The sequence below is a fragment of the Solanum stenotomum genome, chromosome 2 (assembly GCF_019186545.1).
Source record: "Solanum stenotomum isolate F172 chromosome 2, ASM1918654v1, whole genome shotgun sequence".
Lineage (NCBI taxonomy): Eukaryota > Viridiplantae > Streptophyta > Magnoliopsida > Solanales > Solanaceae > Solanum > Solanum stenotomum.
In genome coordinates, this window is record NC_064283.1 from 44,061,012 (window position 1) to 44,079,035 (window position 18,024).

Below are 18,024 nucleotides of genomic sequence, written 5' to 3' on the forward strand. Positions count from 1 at the left end.
CCTCTACAGGTGAAAACTTCAAGTCAACCTCAGGCATGAACATCAAGAACACCTAACCACTTTGCCATCTAAGCACATAATCTCCCCATTGGGAGTAAGCCTATTCGAACTTTTCTAAACACCATTTCTTTCAACTCTAAGGTTGGGTCAAGTTATCACTAAACTTTCAATTTCATCACACAATATAATTCTAGACCATGGTGGATTACACGCCTACCCTCTTTTAGAGGAGTCTACTCACTCAACAACCCGAGGCATCACTTAAACACTCTATTCATCAAATCTCCTAACACACTCTAAAAAAACTCATCATGACTAAGTCGAGTTCTACCACTAAATACACAAAAGCCACAATGAAGTCCATTCATGCTAAGGATAACATAAAAGCCCATCATGTCAAATCTATCAAGTCACAAAAGACAAGAAATACTAGAATCTAAATAAGCATGAAACATATATCGGGAGTAACATTTGGAGGACACTCTTGTTCATCTCTAGCTTAGAGAGCAAAGGACCTAGTTTGCTATGGAGCACTAGCAGTTGTACCAGTAGGACCGGATGAAAGATAAGGCTGAGACCTACGATGACTATCCCTTACATTCTTAGCAACCATAGGGCAATGCCTTATCTTATGGCCCGACTCACCACAACTGAAGTAAGTATTGGAATCCACTAAGCATTTACCCGAATGTCTCTTATCACACCTAGCATAAAGAGGTCACAAGGACTCACTAATACTCCCTCTTGGAGGCTTAGGTTTAGACAACCTCTCTTCACTAAACCTTGGGAAAAACTCTGAAGGACCTTGTCCGAAGGACCTTGTCCGAAGGACCTTGTCCGAGAAGAATTTTCATCCTCAATCCTCAACCTCTTCCTCTCCCTCAACGTTTCTTCAATTTTCCCTTCCTCAATTTGGAGGTCATAAACTATAAGGCAAAAAATATTCATATCATGATCAAGCATGGCCATACGACATTCTTTTTCCACTAGATCAGACAACCCCAACACAAACTTACACAGTTCCGACCTAGGATTGGACACTAGAATTAGAACATACTTAGACAATTGGGTGAACCTCAATGCATATTCCTTAACACTCATATCTCCCTGTATAAGGTTAATGAACTCAAGCACCAAAGCTTCTCTCATCTCTAAGGGGAAGAAGCTATCTAGAAAAGCACTCTTGAACACTCCCTACTCTATGGGAACTCTTCCTACCGGTCTATCCCCTTTCCATTGATTAAACCAACCTTGAGCAACCCCCTTGAGTTGATAAGAAGCCAACTCTGCCTTCTCTACCGGAGTCACTCTCACAAAGTCCAACATCTTAGAGACCTCATATATAAACTCTTGAGGCACCTCTCCCACCTTAGAGCTATAAAACTCTGGAGGGTTCATCCTCACAAAATCTCTCACTTTCAAAGTAGCCATACTCATTATCGGATCCACTGGAGCTACAACCTCCTGGCTCACTTGAGCCGTCATGACTTGCACCAACATTAGAAGAACCTACCTAATCTCTGCATTAGTCACATTCTACCCTATAGGGATAATTGGACCTTGGGGAGGAGTTTGGAGGGGAACCTCTTGCTCCACATTGTCTTTCTCATTCCTTTAAACTCTAGCCCTTGAAGTAGTCATATCCTAAAAATCATCGAGCATACATTAGGACAAAGACCTAATAAAGTTAAACTCTATGGCACGACTTAAAGAATGAAGAAGTGAAGTTTTCCTAACATCCAATAGCCTCATATTCTTAAATGTGGTGCACTTCACATTTATGAACAAGACTCTACTAGACATGGTTTGAGACATCCTAGAACCATCACAAAATCTGTCTTCTGATACCAAGTGTGTCACGCCCCAGGAGTACCCCCTAGACGTAACATGACGTACACGATTCCAAAGAGCCTCATATAAGCCTCTTAGCATATCATAACATAAGAACATAGGAAATAGTGCAGAAATTTAAAATGTTTCTTTACAATCTATGTCTTTTATAAAAATAAGTGGGAGTCTACCACACTATGTCTCAAACCATCTACAACACTTGAATAAATCTTTGGGACATAGCCTATACAAAAGTCTAAAACATAAAAGAAATACTTAAAGGACATAATGGTCAAGTCCTCGAATACTATGCAGACTCACCAAGCTTTTTCTTCTTGATCTACTATGATCCTAGCCACAAAGATGGAAGTCGATAACGCCAAACCCTACACTTATGAAAAATGTAGAAGATATATGGGTTGGTACAAAAATGGACAAACTATGATAGCCATGCATAAAAACCTTTGAAGACATGCTAAAAAGAACATTTAAGTTGAATGCATGCACTTTGATAGTTTCAACCATCATTTAGAAAGTAGTTTGAAAATACAAGTCATAAGCATAAGAGACATTAAGATAATACATAGACTATAACATGGTATCCAACAATCACAACTAGTGACCATAAGAAATACCATTAGGAACGTATACATAGTCAATACAATCTAGTTTTAGCATGACATGAGAGAAACACTTCATGAGCTACCTCAAGGCAAGCTTTTGCAATGCATGAATAAGATCCCATGATCCCACCCATACTAAGCAAGTCACTTAAGATCCTCATTTATGTTTACCATCATTTAATCTCACCTTTAGCCTATTTCTCATGGGCAGGAAAACATTCGCTTTTAGTCAACTATATCAAGGAAAGCAACCCATGACAACAATGCAAGTTCGCATACAACATTACAAGTCGCCTTAACATCTAACGAAATTTCCATCTAGTAACAAGCACATACATTACATGAATACTCATGACAAAGAGAAACCTACCATAACTACTCTCAAAGCCTACTTGTGCAATGCATGGATGAAGTCTCATACCCCCACCCACACTAAGTAGAACTTCTTGAATAGTCATAGTTCATCCTAGGCTTGATCTTGTGGGAATTAGCTTTAACAGACATAGACCATGAGAGCTTAATCATGGAATCTGGTGTCTACCCCACACCAAAAAGGGGTTGTCCTACTTGTGTAAGGTAGAGCCAAACTCGTAGCTTAGGTGAAACCAATAGTTAAGAAACCTATGTGAGCACATAGTTTATGGGATAAGGGGATTGCTATTACAAAATCCATCCTCTACTAACGTGAGGGCTTCCATCCCACGTGATTGCTCCTAGGAACCCATCCTCTACTAACATGAGAGCTCCCATCTCAAGAAATTTCTACTAGAAACTCGGCCTCTACTATCGTGAGGGCTTCCATCTCTATTCAATATTCACTCGGTGCTAAGCTTAATTCCCATTGAGTTTATATTAAGTCTTGACTTAAATTGCTAATTATGGAAGAAAGTCTTGACACTCTATCCAACAAACTCATGCTAAATCTCGTAGATTCAATAGGTGAGACTAGTGTTTAAACCTTAGAATCACTATATGTGACAAACCTTTCACATTGTATGATATCATACCTAAGTGTGTACATGAGGATAATCATCCAATCAACACAACAGTTAGATTATAATATATTTACTTTACTCTCAAAGCAATCTAATTGCATACACACAAGTTTCATACACATAGCTAATATTCAAGTTTTTGCCCTTCAAAGACTATAGATCACATTCTTCTAACCTATATAGAATTACTGCATTAAACATGGATGGTAACATGATTCAAATAACTAAACTACTACAAGATAATCTCATAATATTCATCTCACCACAATTCACCCACATCACATAGTCACAAATTGGGGACATGGGGGTTTATGGGTTCAAGGAGGAAATTCAACATCAAAACCATAGAAATTACTCCATTATTACATAATTTAAGTTATCAATTCATTATATTCATGATTCTATAACATTGTACTAATACCAATCAATACCCACACTTTAAGATCTAATTTGGGAAATTAGGGTAATTCATGAATTCATGGGAGATTTTATCATAAAACCACCATAAAATAATAATTCAATCATAATATAAGATAATTAAATCATTGAAAAAGTTATTAGAAAGAATCCATGACTTGGAGTGAAACCCCTAGGTTTTGGAGACTTTTATACTTTGAAATTGAGAGTTTGAGGACTACATAGAAGAAAGTTATCCATGAATCAAAACTAGCATACCTTAGGTGAAGAAATCCAGCAAAATCGTGTGTAAAAGCCTCCTTCTTCAAGCCCTAACTTGATCTTCTTCTTCTTTTTCTATTGACTTTTAGAGAGAAGATTTTGGAGAGGGTTAAGTGCGTTATGAATTTGGGTTTGGAACTTATGAAGTATAAGAGGTAATTAAAGGCTTAAAAAGTCTTTTATAAGTCTAAATAACTAATATAAAAGGACTTCACATTTAACTAACTTAATTAGGAATTACCTAAACTACCCCTTACCTTGGCCAAGATTTGGGCAGTTTGCAGGCGTGACCTACGCCTGGGACCTACGGTCCATGAATGGACCTATTAGCCGTCCTGCAGGTCCATAGGTCCATGTCTTCACCTTCCCATTTGGGTTCTTGACCCACGAGACACCTTCACGAGGTGTGGATAGACCTACTCTCCATAGGTCTCATCCGTAGCTCACACTTTTGGGAAGTTTTAGGGAAGCTTAGTGGTTAGGCTTAAAGGTCCTCCTCAAGGACCCTTGGTTTGTCCTTGGGGAGTCGTACCTTGACGTTTAACCCCTAAACCCCTCATCTTAAGTACGGGAAACCATTTTACAACATTAACCCACATATCAAACTCTAAAACTCTCAAGTAAGGCTCTAGTTTCACCTACTAGTTTTCTGTGTGTTACATGAGGTGTATAGGTTAGTTAAAGATTTAAAAGTACTTATATAAGTGTATTAATACAATATAAAAAGACCCCACAACAAAATAACTAAAAAGGAAATTACCTAAAAAAACTTACATTGGCAGAACCTTGGCAGAATTGCAGGCAGGACCTACGCCCATGACCCACGGACCGTGGGTGGGCCTACTGGCCTTTCTGTAGGTCCGTAGCTCCATGTTCTGCAGATTATCATTTGTCTCTTATCCCACGACCATGTCCTACAAGACGTGGATGGACCTACGCCGAGTAGGTCACATCCGTAGGTCACCAACTTTGGGCAGATTTAGGGTTAGGCTTTAGGGTCCTCCTCAAGAACCCTTGGTTGGTTCTTGGGGAGTCATACCTTGAAGTTTAAGCCCTAAAACCTTCATTCTAAGTATGGATAGCCTTTTTATGATTCTAAACCACACATCAAACTCTAAAACTCTCATGTAAGGCTCTAGTTCCACTTACTAGTTTTCCAGGTGTTACACGAAGGAACATGGGTAATCGCCTCTTGTACTTACATCATGTGACATGGATAATAGTCTCTTGTTTCTTAAATCATATGACATAGGTAATTGCCTCTTGTCTTTGACTTAGAGAGCATGGGTAATCTCCATTTGTCTTTGACTTAGAGAGCATGGGTAATCGGCTCTTGCCTCAACATTAGAATAGCTTCTTACTTATTGGTTCATTTTAGGTGAGAAGACTTTTCAACCCTAAGAACCCTTATTATGTGAGAAATCCTTTCACAATCTTGCTTTCATGTGTGTGGGGGAAATCCTTTAAACAACACAACCACAACAACCGCAACATTATTGATACTTCACTCTCAAAGCATCCTTAAAACATTTACATCAATTTCATAAAGACATGCATCATTCCATAATTCACCCTTCAAGGTTCAAAACCCACTTTTATTCATCAACATCTAGAAAACATAAGTTAGATATGGGTTCATAGAAATTTATCATAAATTCATATAATTCTATCTATTCATGCTTGATTTCATATAATCTTTTTTCGTAATCCAAGACCCACATTATATGCTCATAACTTGGAAAACATGGGAATTACATGGGTTCGTAGGAAATCATCATAAAATCATGAGATTAACTCAATTTATGCATTATAGGTCATAAATCAATCAATTAGATCAACAATTAGAAGAACCCATAACATAGAAGAAAACTCTAACATAATTGGGGAGTTCTAACTTTGAAAATAGGAGAATTTGAGAACTCCATGAATGGAAGGAATCCATGGATGAAAACTATCAAATTACTTCAATTGAGGAATTTTTATAGTTGACTTGCAAACCCTAGCTTAGACCCTTCTTCTTCAAGTTTTCTAGAGAGAAATATTTGGAAGAGAAGACCTGTTGTTCCTTTGTAAATTTGAGAGATTGATTTTCAATTGGGAAATTTTGGATATAGGGGTTTTTGTGAAGGGTAAGACGACATAGTATTAGGCTAGACTAATTAGGAAAAGACCTAAAAAGCCCCTAAAACTAATAATTGATGACCCAGACAACGGCCTGCCCGACGGTTCGTTGGTCGAACCATCGATCGTTCTTTTGGGGCGTCGTTTGGATTAGAGACTACCAAATGTGAATCCAATGAAGTTAATGTGATCATATCTTGAATGTATTTGTGTTATTATTGAAAGGCTATTTATCAATTTGACACTCAAGAATGATGATGATAGAATGTGAAGGGTTTCTATGATGTGATGTTCTAACTTGAATTGGTAGGCTTAGGCATCCTATTCTTGTATAAATGAAATTAATGTGGATTGATGTATCTTCAATTGGTAGGCTAAGGCATCATTTTCCTATATTGATGAATGTGTCTTGACTTGATTAATATGAATTGATAGGCTGATGGCATTCCTTTCATAAATGAATGATGAAGTATTCTAGGCTATGTCTTGAAACGGTAGACCTAGTGTTGGTAGCCCTTCTTAATGAATCTAGAAACTAATGTGATGATAAACCTTGAATCGGTAGTCCTAGTGTTGGTAGCCCTTTCATGTGTGAAATGATGAACCTTGTATCGGTATACCCAATGTCGGTGGCCCTTCTTCAGGATTCAATCAGCTATCTATGTAATGTACCATGAATCGATAGGCTTATGGCATTCCTTTCATGTGTAATGATGTGTCTTGGGTCGATTGGCCAATGGCATTCCTCACAAGTACATTAATGTAAAGTGAATGAAATACTCTATGGGAATGGAGGCTAATCACCGAGTGGATATGGTAAGATGGAAACTCTCCCAATGTTAGGCTAGGGCTCCAATGAACATTTTCCTATCCCATAACTATGTTCCCACATAGGATATTAGCTAGTGGACTCCATCCAAGCTAAAATGTTACCGATCCTACCTTAGGAAAGTAGACTACCTCTTTACTGTGTGGGGCCATACGACACCGGGTTTCATGGTTAGCTCTGATGGTCTATGTCGGTTAATGCTTATTCCCATCATGTGAGATGTGCATTATGGTTTATTGAGAAGTTCTATGAAGTGTAGGTGGTAGTATGGGATGCCATTCATGCATTGCACGAGTAGGCTTTGAGAGGGTCATAGTGAGTTCTCTAATGTCTTAATGACTAATGTATGAGAGTCCTCTTAATGAAGCTAATTAAGAATGTTGACTTAAATGTCTAATATAATTATGCATGCTATACTTGGGTTGTATTATGATTTATTTTCCCTTATCATGACTTATGAAATGTTTATGTCTCTTAAGTATGGATATTGTGTAAAGGTGAAAGGATGAATGGTAAGTTCACTTTTGGTGACCTTAATGTGGTACTTTAGTATGGATGGTGGAATGGGATGCTATCCATACATTGCACAAGGTCTATGCATGAGGGTTACTTGAGGTGAAGGCCTAATGTTAAGGTAATGGTTTACATGTTGATTATGTTCAAATGTGATATTATGACTTGTATGATGATTATACTTGTATTTGATGTCTCTTATACTAATGTACATGATATTTCTAAAAAGTGGCATAATGCATGGTTTCCAACCAAAATGTCCCTTTTAAAGCATGTTTTTGCATGGTCATCATACTTGGTACATTTTTGTGTGCTAATCCATATTTCTCTTATTTTACTACAACTGTAGGTTCCGGCAAGTGAGTTGCTTCTCTCTAGTTCAAGTGCTTGGATTGATATTCTCCCAAGACTAATTGGTATGTCCTCATAGATTGAGGAAGTACTTTTGAAGTTTCTTTTCTTTCATGTAATAGACAATTGTTAGTCCTTTGATTGTAAAGGGTCGTGACCCTACTTTTGTTTTCAAGACATTGTTTAGATGGGCATGTGAGACTTTAGACTTCCGTTGTGTTTTTAAATGAAGTTTGATTGTTTGGATTTAAATAAGTTTTTAATTTCGCTATTTCTATATATCAAATGTTATGAATGCTATGAGGCTTGTATGAGGCCCCTTCAGGATCGAGTATACTGTGTCGCATCTAGGGGGTAGCCTTAGGTCGTGACATCATATTAGCACTACCCACTGAAATCGACTAACAACATGCATCAAATGGTTTAATGCCCATACATAAAACACATTTTAAGCTCAAAATATGAAATGGAAGTCAAAATCCAACCTCAAAGAGAATAAAATATGTACAAGCACTAGAGGTTAGGGTTTGTGTCAATTGATATAACAAGGTAATGCACTCCAGGTACCCAACAATCACATAAAACGATACTCACACACTCCAATAAGACATTGCAAGTAAAAGGAAAGAAAGGTTCTCAAAGATAATAAAGGGTTTTCTTTTATAATTTGAAAAGACCTTTGGTCTTTTTATACCAAGCACATTTGTTAGTTACGACTAAGGTTTTTGAGTGTGTTCAACGGATTGCTAACTTGAGTTGGACCTCACCGAAGAGGCTTGTACGGAAACAAAACCTAAAGTCTCATTCGGTGGACATGATGAAGTCTACATTGTGTACTTCAGTGGGTCTCCTTTTGGAGCTAAGATCGCCAAACTAACAATACACTTTTCCACATTTTCCATCTTAAAAGGCAGACAAGAATGAGTCTGCATAACACCTTCGACAGATATCCATTGTGGTTTTGCATCGCCTAACATTCTCTAACAATACTTTGATTTCTTTATAACTTGCACTCATAACACATGTTATTTAAAGCAATAAAAAAATTAAAAGAATTGGGTTGCCTCCCAAGAAGATCTTTATTTAACATTGTTGCACGAAATAGTTCTTATTTCCTCAACATTCATTTTTGGGATTTGGGACGGTGTCGCTAGGAACCGTTCCCTTTTGCCTTGGAGTGAGATGAGTGGCGATCTGGCATATTTGGGTTTCCTAATGATTGATTGACACTAAATGTGAGGTCACTATTTGAGATAAAGTGAAGAATTCATTATTCAATTCCTTCAACACTTTGTCGGACCCTTCAACCTCGTTGAAGATCCTTGTGAGCATTTCCTCGATTTTGTTTCCTTTTCTCCCAATTGGGTCCTTAGGTCATTGATAATCATGGGGAGGAACATATCTATCTTTTTCCGCCTCCCTATCTCTCCAATTTCCACCTCTCCAATCTTTCCAACCATTATCTCCTCCTTGTCCTGACCTTGGTTCCACCCTTGTCTTTGGTAACTTGGGTGAGAACTCACCATTCGGTTTCCAAAATATTGAACTTCTTTGTTGTATAATGCATGAATCATGGCATCATCCAAGCACTACCCATTATTAGTTCCAGCCACATTCACCGATTTAAGACCACCCCCATGACATTTTTAGACAATAAATCTAGTTGGGTCATTATTTTGGCAATGTTTTCATCTCATTCGTTGTCCTTCTTGATTTGTTCTTTGATCATTCTTAGGTGTATAGTAGACACTTTCTCTTCTATAGTGTGTCATGCTTGGTTAACTTTGGTCATGTCATCTAGCAACAAAGTTTCTAATTCATACAGTTGTCTCATTAATCCTCCTTGGACTAACTGATCAGTCACACATTTATTGACTGAATCAAGGCTGGAATATAAGTATTACAACGGCAAATTGTCTGGAACATCGTGTGTTGGACATTGCAAAAGTAGTTTCTTAAACGGCATTCAAGTCTTATGTAGAGGTTCACCTCCAATTCGCTTGAAATTTTGGATTTAGATTTGAAGTTTTACCATCTTCAAGGGGGAAAGAATATCTCCAAGAAAGCTTCAGTCAACTCCTCCCAAGAAGTGATAGAGTCATTTGGCAATTTTGCCAACCATCTTGTAGCTTCGCCTGTCAAAGAAAATGGGAATAACCTCAACCTCATGGACTCTAATGAGATGTTCTTGAAACACACCTTCACAAAGTTCCGAAGGTGTTCATGGGGATCCTCATGAGCCACACCCCCAAACATTCCTTGTAGTTGGAGAAATTGTAGCATTGTTCCAATTACATGAAATACTTCCCTCCCGACTGTGGGAGATATCTAGATAATTCTCGTGGTTTGAATGATATTCACATGCATATCATTAAAATGACTCATGATGTCGTTTTGACCGTAGTGACTACTGTGGTCACTCATTGTAGTAAACTTGCAAATCAGCAAACAACTACACAACGCAATAATCTACTACAACTAAATAAATTTACAAACTAATTTCTCAAATAAAATTCTTAACTACCATTCACCAATAGCAGCACTATTTTTAAAATGCTTGAAGTACTCTTCAAAACCAATTAAAAGAGTAAGTGGCGGTTGTCAATAAAAATACCCAATTAAGAGTCGGGCTTGAATCCCACAGAGAATCGTATATGTAGAAAATTCTATCAAAAAAATTGGAGTGTGAAATCATTCATTTGTAATAGTAAGAAAAACAAGTGGGTGGATGATTGCACCAATTAAATAAAGAATTTAGTTATCAATAGTCACGGTTAAGCAAAAATTTTAAAGATTATATAAAATGATAAGTAATCTAGGGGTGGGGGGATTGGCAATCAATGTCTTATAGGGGTAATTGTGTTAGTCCATAGTGATGACCTTCCATGGATAGGTTGGGTCATCTTCAATGACTCTTATCTTCGATAGATCTCATAGTTTCATATCATAGAATTTCCTTTAAGTCTCATTTGTGTGCTATATTGAACAACCAAATACCTTACACTATTCTCTATTTTGATGCAGAAATAGAGAAAAAATATGTATCATAACCTTTATGTTCAAGCAAGTTACAGACATCAAACCTAAATTGCAAGTATCGAAATAATTATCTACTCGAATCAATATATTTCGAGCATCAATCGGAGATCAGAAGTAGGAATCAAGTTTGCAACCATAACCCATAAGTTAACCCCGTGCTAATTATCCCAAATCCATGTATGAACGACAGCAAAATAGAGCATAACACAAGATCTACTACATTAAATCAACACACAACCCCATGATTGCACCCCCAGATCTTGGGGTCTTGGCCACCCATCACAAAAGGAAAAGAAATTACACTTTTCATTAAAGACGCCATTGGTAACATGAAAAATTAAGAAATTGCAAGCAAAACCAATTTGAATTCAACTTCAATGTATCAATTTCAAGAACAAAGTTAAAAAAAACCCCAAAAAACTAGAAATTGTTCTTCACAAGGTAAAAGTGTTTCTCTCTCTAACTATTGTTTTTTATTAAGAATTTTCGAACTCTCAATCTCTCTTTATTTCTCTCTCCATTGGGCTATTTAATTTCTCCAAAATTTGGCCCAAAACTCAATGCGTGACCCATTGGGTGATATAAGTCGGCCTTGCCGATCACAATGGGTGGATCGCCCAATGCTCTTCAGCTCATCTTTCTCGTAGTAGAAGTCTTAACATAAGTTTCAAAGGTATCTATTACATCAAAGAAGTGATTCAGACATAACCCATACATCACATACAATATCCAAAAAGAAAGACATTAAGCAATAAAAGAGTCTCGGTCCTTGGTAGATGAGGACTCACCAATCTTCAATATCTATATGTAATCACTAGCCATGAGTATGGGAGGTAGGAGCGTCAGACCCTACATTAGTGAGACAATGTAAGAAAAAGTATGTGTTAGTACATGAAATGTACCAAGTATGATAGTAATGCATAAGAGTTATGAAATCATGCTAAAAGGACTTTATATTATATGGAATGACAAAGCTAAATCATAAAATATCATTTTAGAAAAAACATAAGTCATATCCATGGTCAATGCAAGCTAAACATATATAAAACACATTTGAAATATTTTTAGAAGTAACCTTAGTTTATTATTGTGGGAAGTAGCCATTAATCTTAACTTGTCTTATCATTATGGGAGATGGGTAATCGTCGCTTATCTTATCATTATGGGACATGGGTAATCGCCGCTTGTCTTATCATTATTGGACATGGGTAATTGTCGCTTGTCTGATAATGGAAGGGCACATCAAATAGCCAATCCAAGCTAGAGTTCATTAGAATAGCTCTTAATTCGTGGTTCGAAGTTTGGTTGAGAAAATCTTTCTACCCTATAAATCCTTCATGTGAGAAAACCATTTCACAACAACAATAACATTGATGCTTCACTCTTAAAGCAGCCTTAAATTATTTATATAAATTTCATAAAAAAAAACATGCATATCTTTATAAATTCATCTTTCATAATTCAAAAGCTTCATCATATGATCAAAATTTAGAAATCGTGGATCATATATGGATTCAAGTGAATTCAACTTAAAACATGTAATTATCTCAATTCATGCATAAAAATACATAAAACAATTAGTTAAATCAGAATTGAAAAGAACCCATGAGATTGAATAAAATCCTAATTTCAATTAGAGATTCTAACTTGTAAAATTGGAGAATTTAGAAACCATGTGGAGGAAAGGGCTCTATAGGTGAATAATATCATACCTTGATGCCAAAATCTCATAATTAATGGTGAATTTGGAGACTTGATCTTGAAACCCTAGCCTTCTTCTCCAAGCTTTTAGAGAGAAATATTGGGGAGGAACTTGGAGGGATTTGGGGAAGTTTGAAGAATGATTTAGAGTAGTTAGATTTTAGGCTTGAAAGACTTATATAGGGTCAAGGATTAGGATTAATATGACATAGTTTAGGCACTAATCAATTATGGAAGAGACCAAAAATCCCTTAAAATAATTATCGAGCCCTAACTGATGGATCAGACCTACGGTCCGTAGGTCCTACTACGGACTATCTTGGTAGATCGTAGGTGGGGTTCAGGGACTTGAATTTGGACTCATACAACAAGACCCATGAACGATCTGTAGGTCCACTTAAAAAATGTACATACCAACCATAGGTCCCAACTTTGACCCTCAAAATTTCACCAAGTTTGGACTCACCTACGAGACCTGCCTATGACTCCTACATCGAATGATGGACCATCCTGGTGGTGAACCGTAAAAGGGGTATTGGAACTTAACTTTTAAAAATTATTCACCCATCCACTTACGATTTCCACCTACAAACCATAGGGTGGAACCGTAGACATAGACACCAACTATGAAAGTTTTGCACTTTTCATTCTTTTCAAATCTCAGGTGTTACAACAAAGGGGCTCAGGATCAGCCTGAAAGCCCCAGGATATGTACCAAGGTTCCTTCTAGACCAAACTCTATGTGGTCGAACTAACAGAACTATCATAATAAAATTATGGGATTGTCTTCCTTAAATTTTGACCAGAGTCAACCTTTAGTGTTTTAAAAGATTTAAAAATGGAAACTTGAACAAAATTCAAACGAACGATCTAGTGTTGAACTTTCAGTCCCAGTTGGGGTCGCTATCGAAATGTTTTAAACTAAAAAATGAAGGCAATAACACAGAAATGACCTGGAGGATCATTACAACATGCATTACCAAAAAGGAATTTTGCCTGCAAAAAGTAAGAATCAAGATGTACATGAAGAGTCAAATAAGCGGGAAACTTCTCTTGCGTCTCGTGTCCCGGGTATCCTCCTCGACTGATGATGCCTCTAATGGACCTTAACAATAAGAATGGCTCTTAAATGCAACCATCACACATATCTATTTAGAATAGCAAAAGGCTTCTCCACAAAGTTCAAACAGTCATACAACTCATTTAAATCATATCGGAGTACATGAGACTCATTAAAAACATATCGGCGCAGAATAGAAACATGGAAAACCGATTGAATACTTGAAAATGCAGAAGGTAAGGCCAACTTATAAGCGACATCACTAACACGCCCCAAAATCTCAACTGGCCCTATATACCTGGGGCTAAGCTTGCCCCGTCTCCCAAATCTTGACAAGCCCTTCATGGGTGACACACAAATAAATAATCGGCCACCAACTCTGAATTTCAAGGGTCGATGCCTATGGGCTACAATCACCATAACTTTGATTCATACTCTAAGTTGTCCTGAGCCTATCTTGAATCACCCACACATTATCTAAGGCGTTCTGAAGCAAATCATTACCACGTGGCCCAGACTCTGAAGACTCAAACCAACCAAACAGAGAGCAACAATATCTACAAAATAAGGCCTCAAACGGGGCCATCTAAATGCTTGAGTGATAAATGTTGTTAGATGCAAACTCCGTAAAAGATAAAAATTGGTTTTACCGACCTCAAAAATCCAAACACAACATGCAACATATCCTCTAAAACCTGAATAGTGCGCTCCAACTGCCCATTAATCTACTGAAGAGTTGGAGAATTTGGACTCATTTGAGGCTTTTTAGTTCACCAAATAGTGTCCTCAATGTCATGTTTATGTCTATTTCTATTGCTTAAGTGTTAATTTGCAACTAAAAGTCCCAAGGACAAGGCAAGGACAAAATCACTCAAAATGAAGTCAAAAACATAGAAAAACAAAGAAAAAGTGAAGTTGGTGCTCGCCAAGAGAGATTGGTGAGTCACCAAAGTGGTCAGACCTAGCTAAATATGACTGAGACTTCTTTCGAAAAATCTCAAAGTAGGTTAGAGAGAAAATAAAATAAATGGTGACTTGACAACTCAGTCAGTGAGGTTCTCTGAAATCGCCAAAACATTCCAAAATTTCTACTAAAATATCAAAGAAGATTGGTGAGGTAAAGACGCAATTGGTGACTCACCAACCAAATCTCCGAGCATTGGCAGTCTCACAAAAATATTCTGGAAGTTCTACTAAAAATAGATGACAATTTGGTGAGCATGGGAGGTAATCGGTGACTCACAGGCGAAGTCTATCGAGCTTGCCAACAAACTAGTTCAACAATAAAAGTTTCGAAATTGATACTAAAGTAAGATGAAGTCTTAGTCGGTGACTGGCTGAGTGAGTCGACGAGCCCGACTTATGTAGCCGATTGAATCCTAAAGTATAAATTTTGTTAGCTTTTCGGGAGAATTTAAATTACTTAGAAGAAAGAGAAAAATTATATTCCTTCTTTCTGAAATAACAATACATGGGATTAAGAGATTTTGCAATTTCGTAATTCAATTTGGTGGGTTTTTCTTTGGGCATTTCGGGATTTGATGTTTGGATCAACAATGTCACATGGAGAATTATCTTTCGCTATAACTTTCTTTAATTTCCATGTGTGGCTAAAATCTAGTTCTAGGGGTGTGCAATTGAATTTGGATATTGATTAGAGTATTGGGTGTGGTGAGTTTCTCTATTTCATATAATGGATTCAATCTTATTACCATGTTTGAATTTATTGTTTGGGTTGCAAATTTAAACTTAGCTTAGAACTTCATGTTTTTTTCTTGGGAAAGGTTGCATGAAGTAGGTAACTATGGTTATAATTGGATATTGGCTTTAATCACATAATTTACTTGAAAAGGGAATTTAGGGTTCTTGTCATTTGTTAGAATCGTTTGAAAGGGATTATATATTAAGGATTTAGATTGTTTGGCATGGTGTTCTTGGGAGGCTTGCAAGATCTCTTGTGACAAATCAACTTGTGATTGGAAAATACATAATATATCTTAGATTAATCTAGTTTGTCCATTAGGAGTCAATGTTAATGAGCAAACACATCTATCCATATTCAAAATCGATACCCAGTTATGCACACTCCTAGATTAACTCTCATACTTGCCGTAGAACAGGGGAGTTATGAAAAAATGCTCATCGATGCTAAAAAAACTACCTAAACGAGGTTAATTCTATCAAACCCTAGTCTACTACATCTGTCTGTAGGGAGATAAGCCCTCTGAAATGACGTCGGAGCAAGTCTATGGCAAACACTAGTCTACACCTAAACTAAGTCCAAACATGCTTCAACAACAATAGTAAACAAGTACAATAGAGGACACGAGGTCAGGATGATCACAAAAGGGAAAACAACATGTTAACCATCCCAAAAACCCTGAAATAAGCTTAAAACATGATTTCTAACTAACTAAGCATGATCAACTAGCTACCCAACCCAAATTCCAACTAATTAACATGCATTTACATTCTCGATCTCAATATAAAAATTGAGAAGCCATAGCCTACTTCAATGCAAATCGTGCGGGCTCCAATATCACAATTCTAAAGCTTTCCCCTTCTAAATGAATCTCGGAATGATATCACTCTATCAAACACATAACCATAACGTCAATATGGACGTTATGGAACCAAAAATACATTTATTAGAGACAGACCAAAATTTGAGTCTAAATAGAAATGTGAGACCCACGCTGAGAATCCTAAAATTGACTCTATCAAAATGTCCAATTGAGCTCTCCGAACTTGTATCCCAAAATGGGACACAATTCGAGGCTCAGAACCCTACAAAACAAGACATGCAACAATTTCACAAAGTTAACACAATCAATAAGGTTAGTCATTCCCTTTTGTGTGAAATTTTCCTTTGTACGACACCTCCCGCATGTCTTAGAAGACTCTCACACGTATCCACAAGATTCCAGATGCACATGACTTGAAATCACTTTAATTGGAGCTCTATAGCTTAAGAAAATTGATTTTGAAGCTTCCTTCCTTCAGTTGATCACGACTAGTCTTTTAAATAAAGACCAGTCACATAGACTATCAGGAACGCAGTGGGGAGGCCCAGGAACGCAGAAGTACACCTAGCTTAGCCTTCACGAACATAGAGAGAAGCTTGCAATTGCATAAGGAAACTGCTTAGGCCTCCTCGAGCGCAACCGCATTCCCGTGAATGTGCAAGACAGCAAAGCTAGGCCTTCGCAAATGCGTCTTGGGCTCGCAAACGGAGAGACTAATTCCCTTGGTATCTGTGATAGTAGCCTACTGACTGTGAATGTGATGAAAGGAATGGGCCTCCACCAGTTGATGAACATTAGCTAGTTGTACAAGTTCAAAATTCCTAATGGGGTGCTCGGGATTTGTTCATAACCCCATGCATGCAAATGAAATATGTTACCCCACCAAATTTGACATTATGGAATACATAAAGTTGTTGAAACTTTCAATTGAGGTCGTCTTGACAAAAAGTGGGTTTCACACCCAAACTCCATTTTAAGACAAATTCCAAAAGGAGGCTCAAGATTAGCTCAGAAACCTCGAGATCTGCACTAAAGGTCCTTCTTGACCAAACTTGATGTTCAGGAGCTAATGGAATCGTCAAAATTGCTTTCTGATGTCATCTTTCTAAACTTTTGACTGAAGTCGACTGTTTAACTTTAAAAGCTCCAAAACATAGAAAATTGTACATATCCAAAAGAATGGCCTATTGACCAAACTATCAGTCCCAGCAAGTCATAAATTACTTGGGTCTCTATAAAAATTCTCTAAATGATTAAAATAAGGTAATAACACATAAATGACCGGAGAGTCATTACAACAAGGTAGTTTAGAAAAAGTACGATAATTAACCTCACCTACAAAATTAAAAACATATATAGTGAGCTAAAAAGATAGCCAACGCATTGCCTTGTCTATACACATGTAACATGTTGGAAGACCACATTGAAACTGTCCTTCAGAATGTACCATGGTGTTTTCTAAGATCCATCTATAACGTTCTTCCTCAAGAGTGAATCAATTTCCAGTATTAAAGGGTGCATGTAGTGCTCTACACAACAAGCAAGACCCTTCATTATTGCTCTTGCTAACGTTGATTGTCTCCATCAATATAAACTTTCATTGTTAATTTCTTCACCACTAATAAGAGAAAATAAATAAAAATGCTACACAACTACTAGTTTTTAATAATATATAAAATATATTAAAATAAAATTAGTTGAGTAAATATGTCATCAAAGCTTGATAAAAGACTTATTTATGCCACAAGTTAATTGTTGT

The 18,024-nt window shown here is 37.1% G+C and overlaps 1 protein-coding gene across 1 annotated transcript; it reads right to left on the reverse strand.

Moving 5' to 3' along the window:
• Nucleotides 1-523: 523 nt before the first annotated feature.
• On the reverse strand, nucleotides 524-1,485 carry LOC125856007 (uncharacterized). The gene is made up of 3 exons (XM_049535619.1): nucleotides 1,251-1,485; nucleotides 833-926; nucleotides 524-704 (listed from the first exon to the last, which is right to left on the reverse strand). The coding sequence occupies exons 1-3, from the start codon at nucleotides 1,483-1,485 to the stop codon at nucleotides 524-526; spliced, it is 510 nt and encodes a 169-aa protein (XP_049391576.1).
• Nucleotides 1,486-18,024: the final 16,539 nt, after the last annotated feature.

Coding starts and splice junctions, on each gene's coding strand:
- LOC125856007 (XM_049535619.1), bottom strand. CDS start 1,485: ATGACGGCTCAAGTGAGCCAGGAGGTTGTAGCTCCAGTGGATCCGATA. Junction 927..1,250: donor ACTCAAGGGGGTTGCTCAAG/GTTGGTTTAATC, acceptor TTTGCCTTATAG/TTTATGACCTCCAAATTGAG. Junction 705..832: donor GAAAATTCTTCTCGGACAAG/GTCCTTCGGACA, acceptor TCTTTATGCTAG/GTGTGATAAGAGACATTCGG.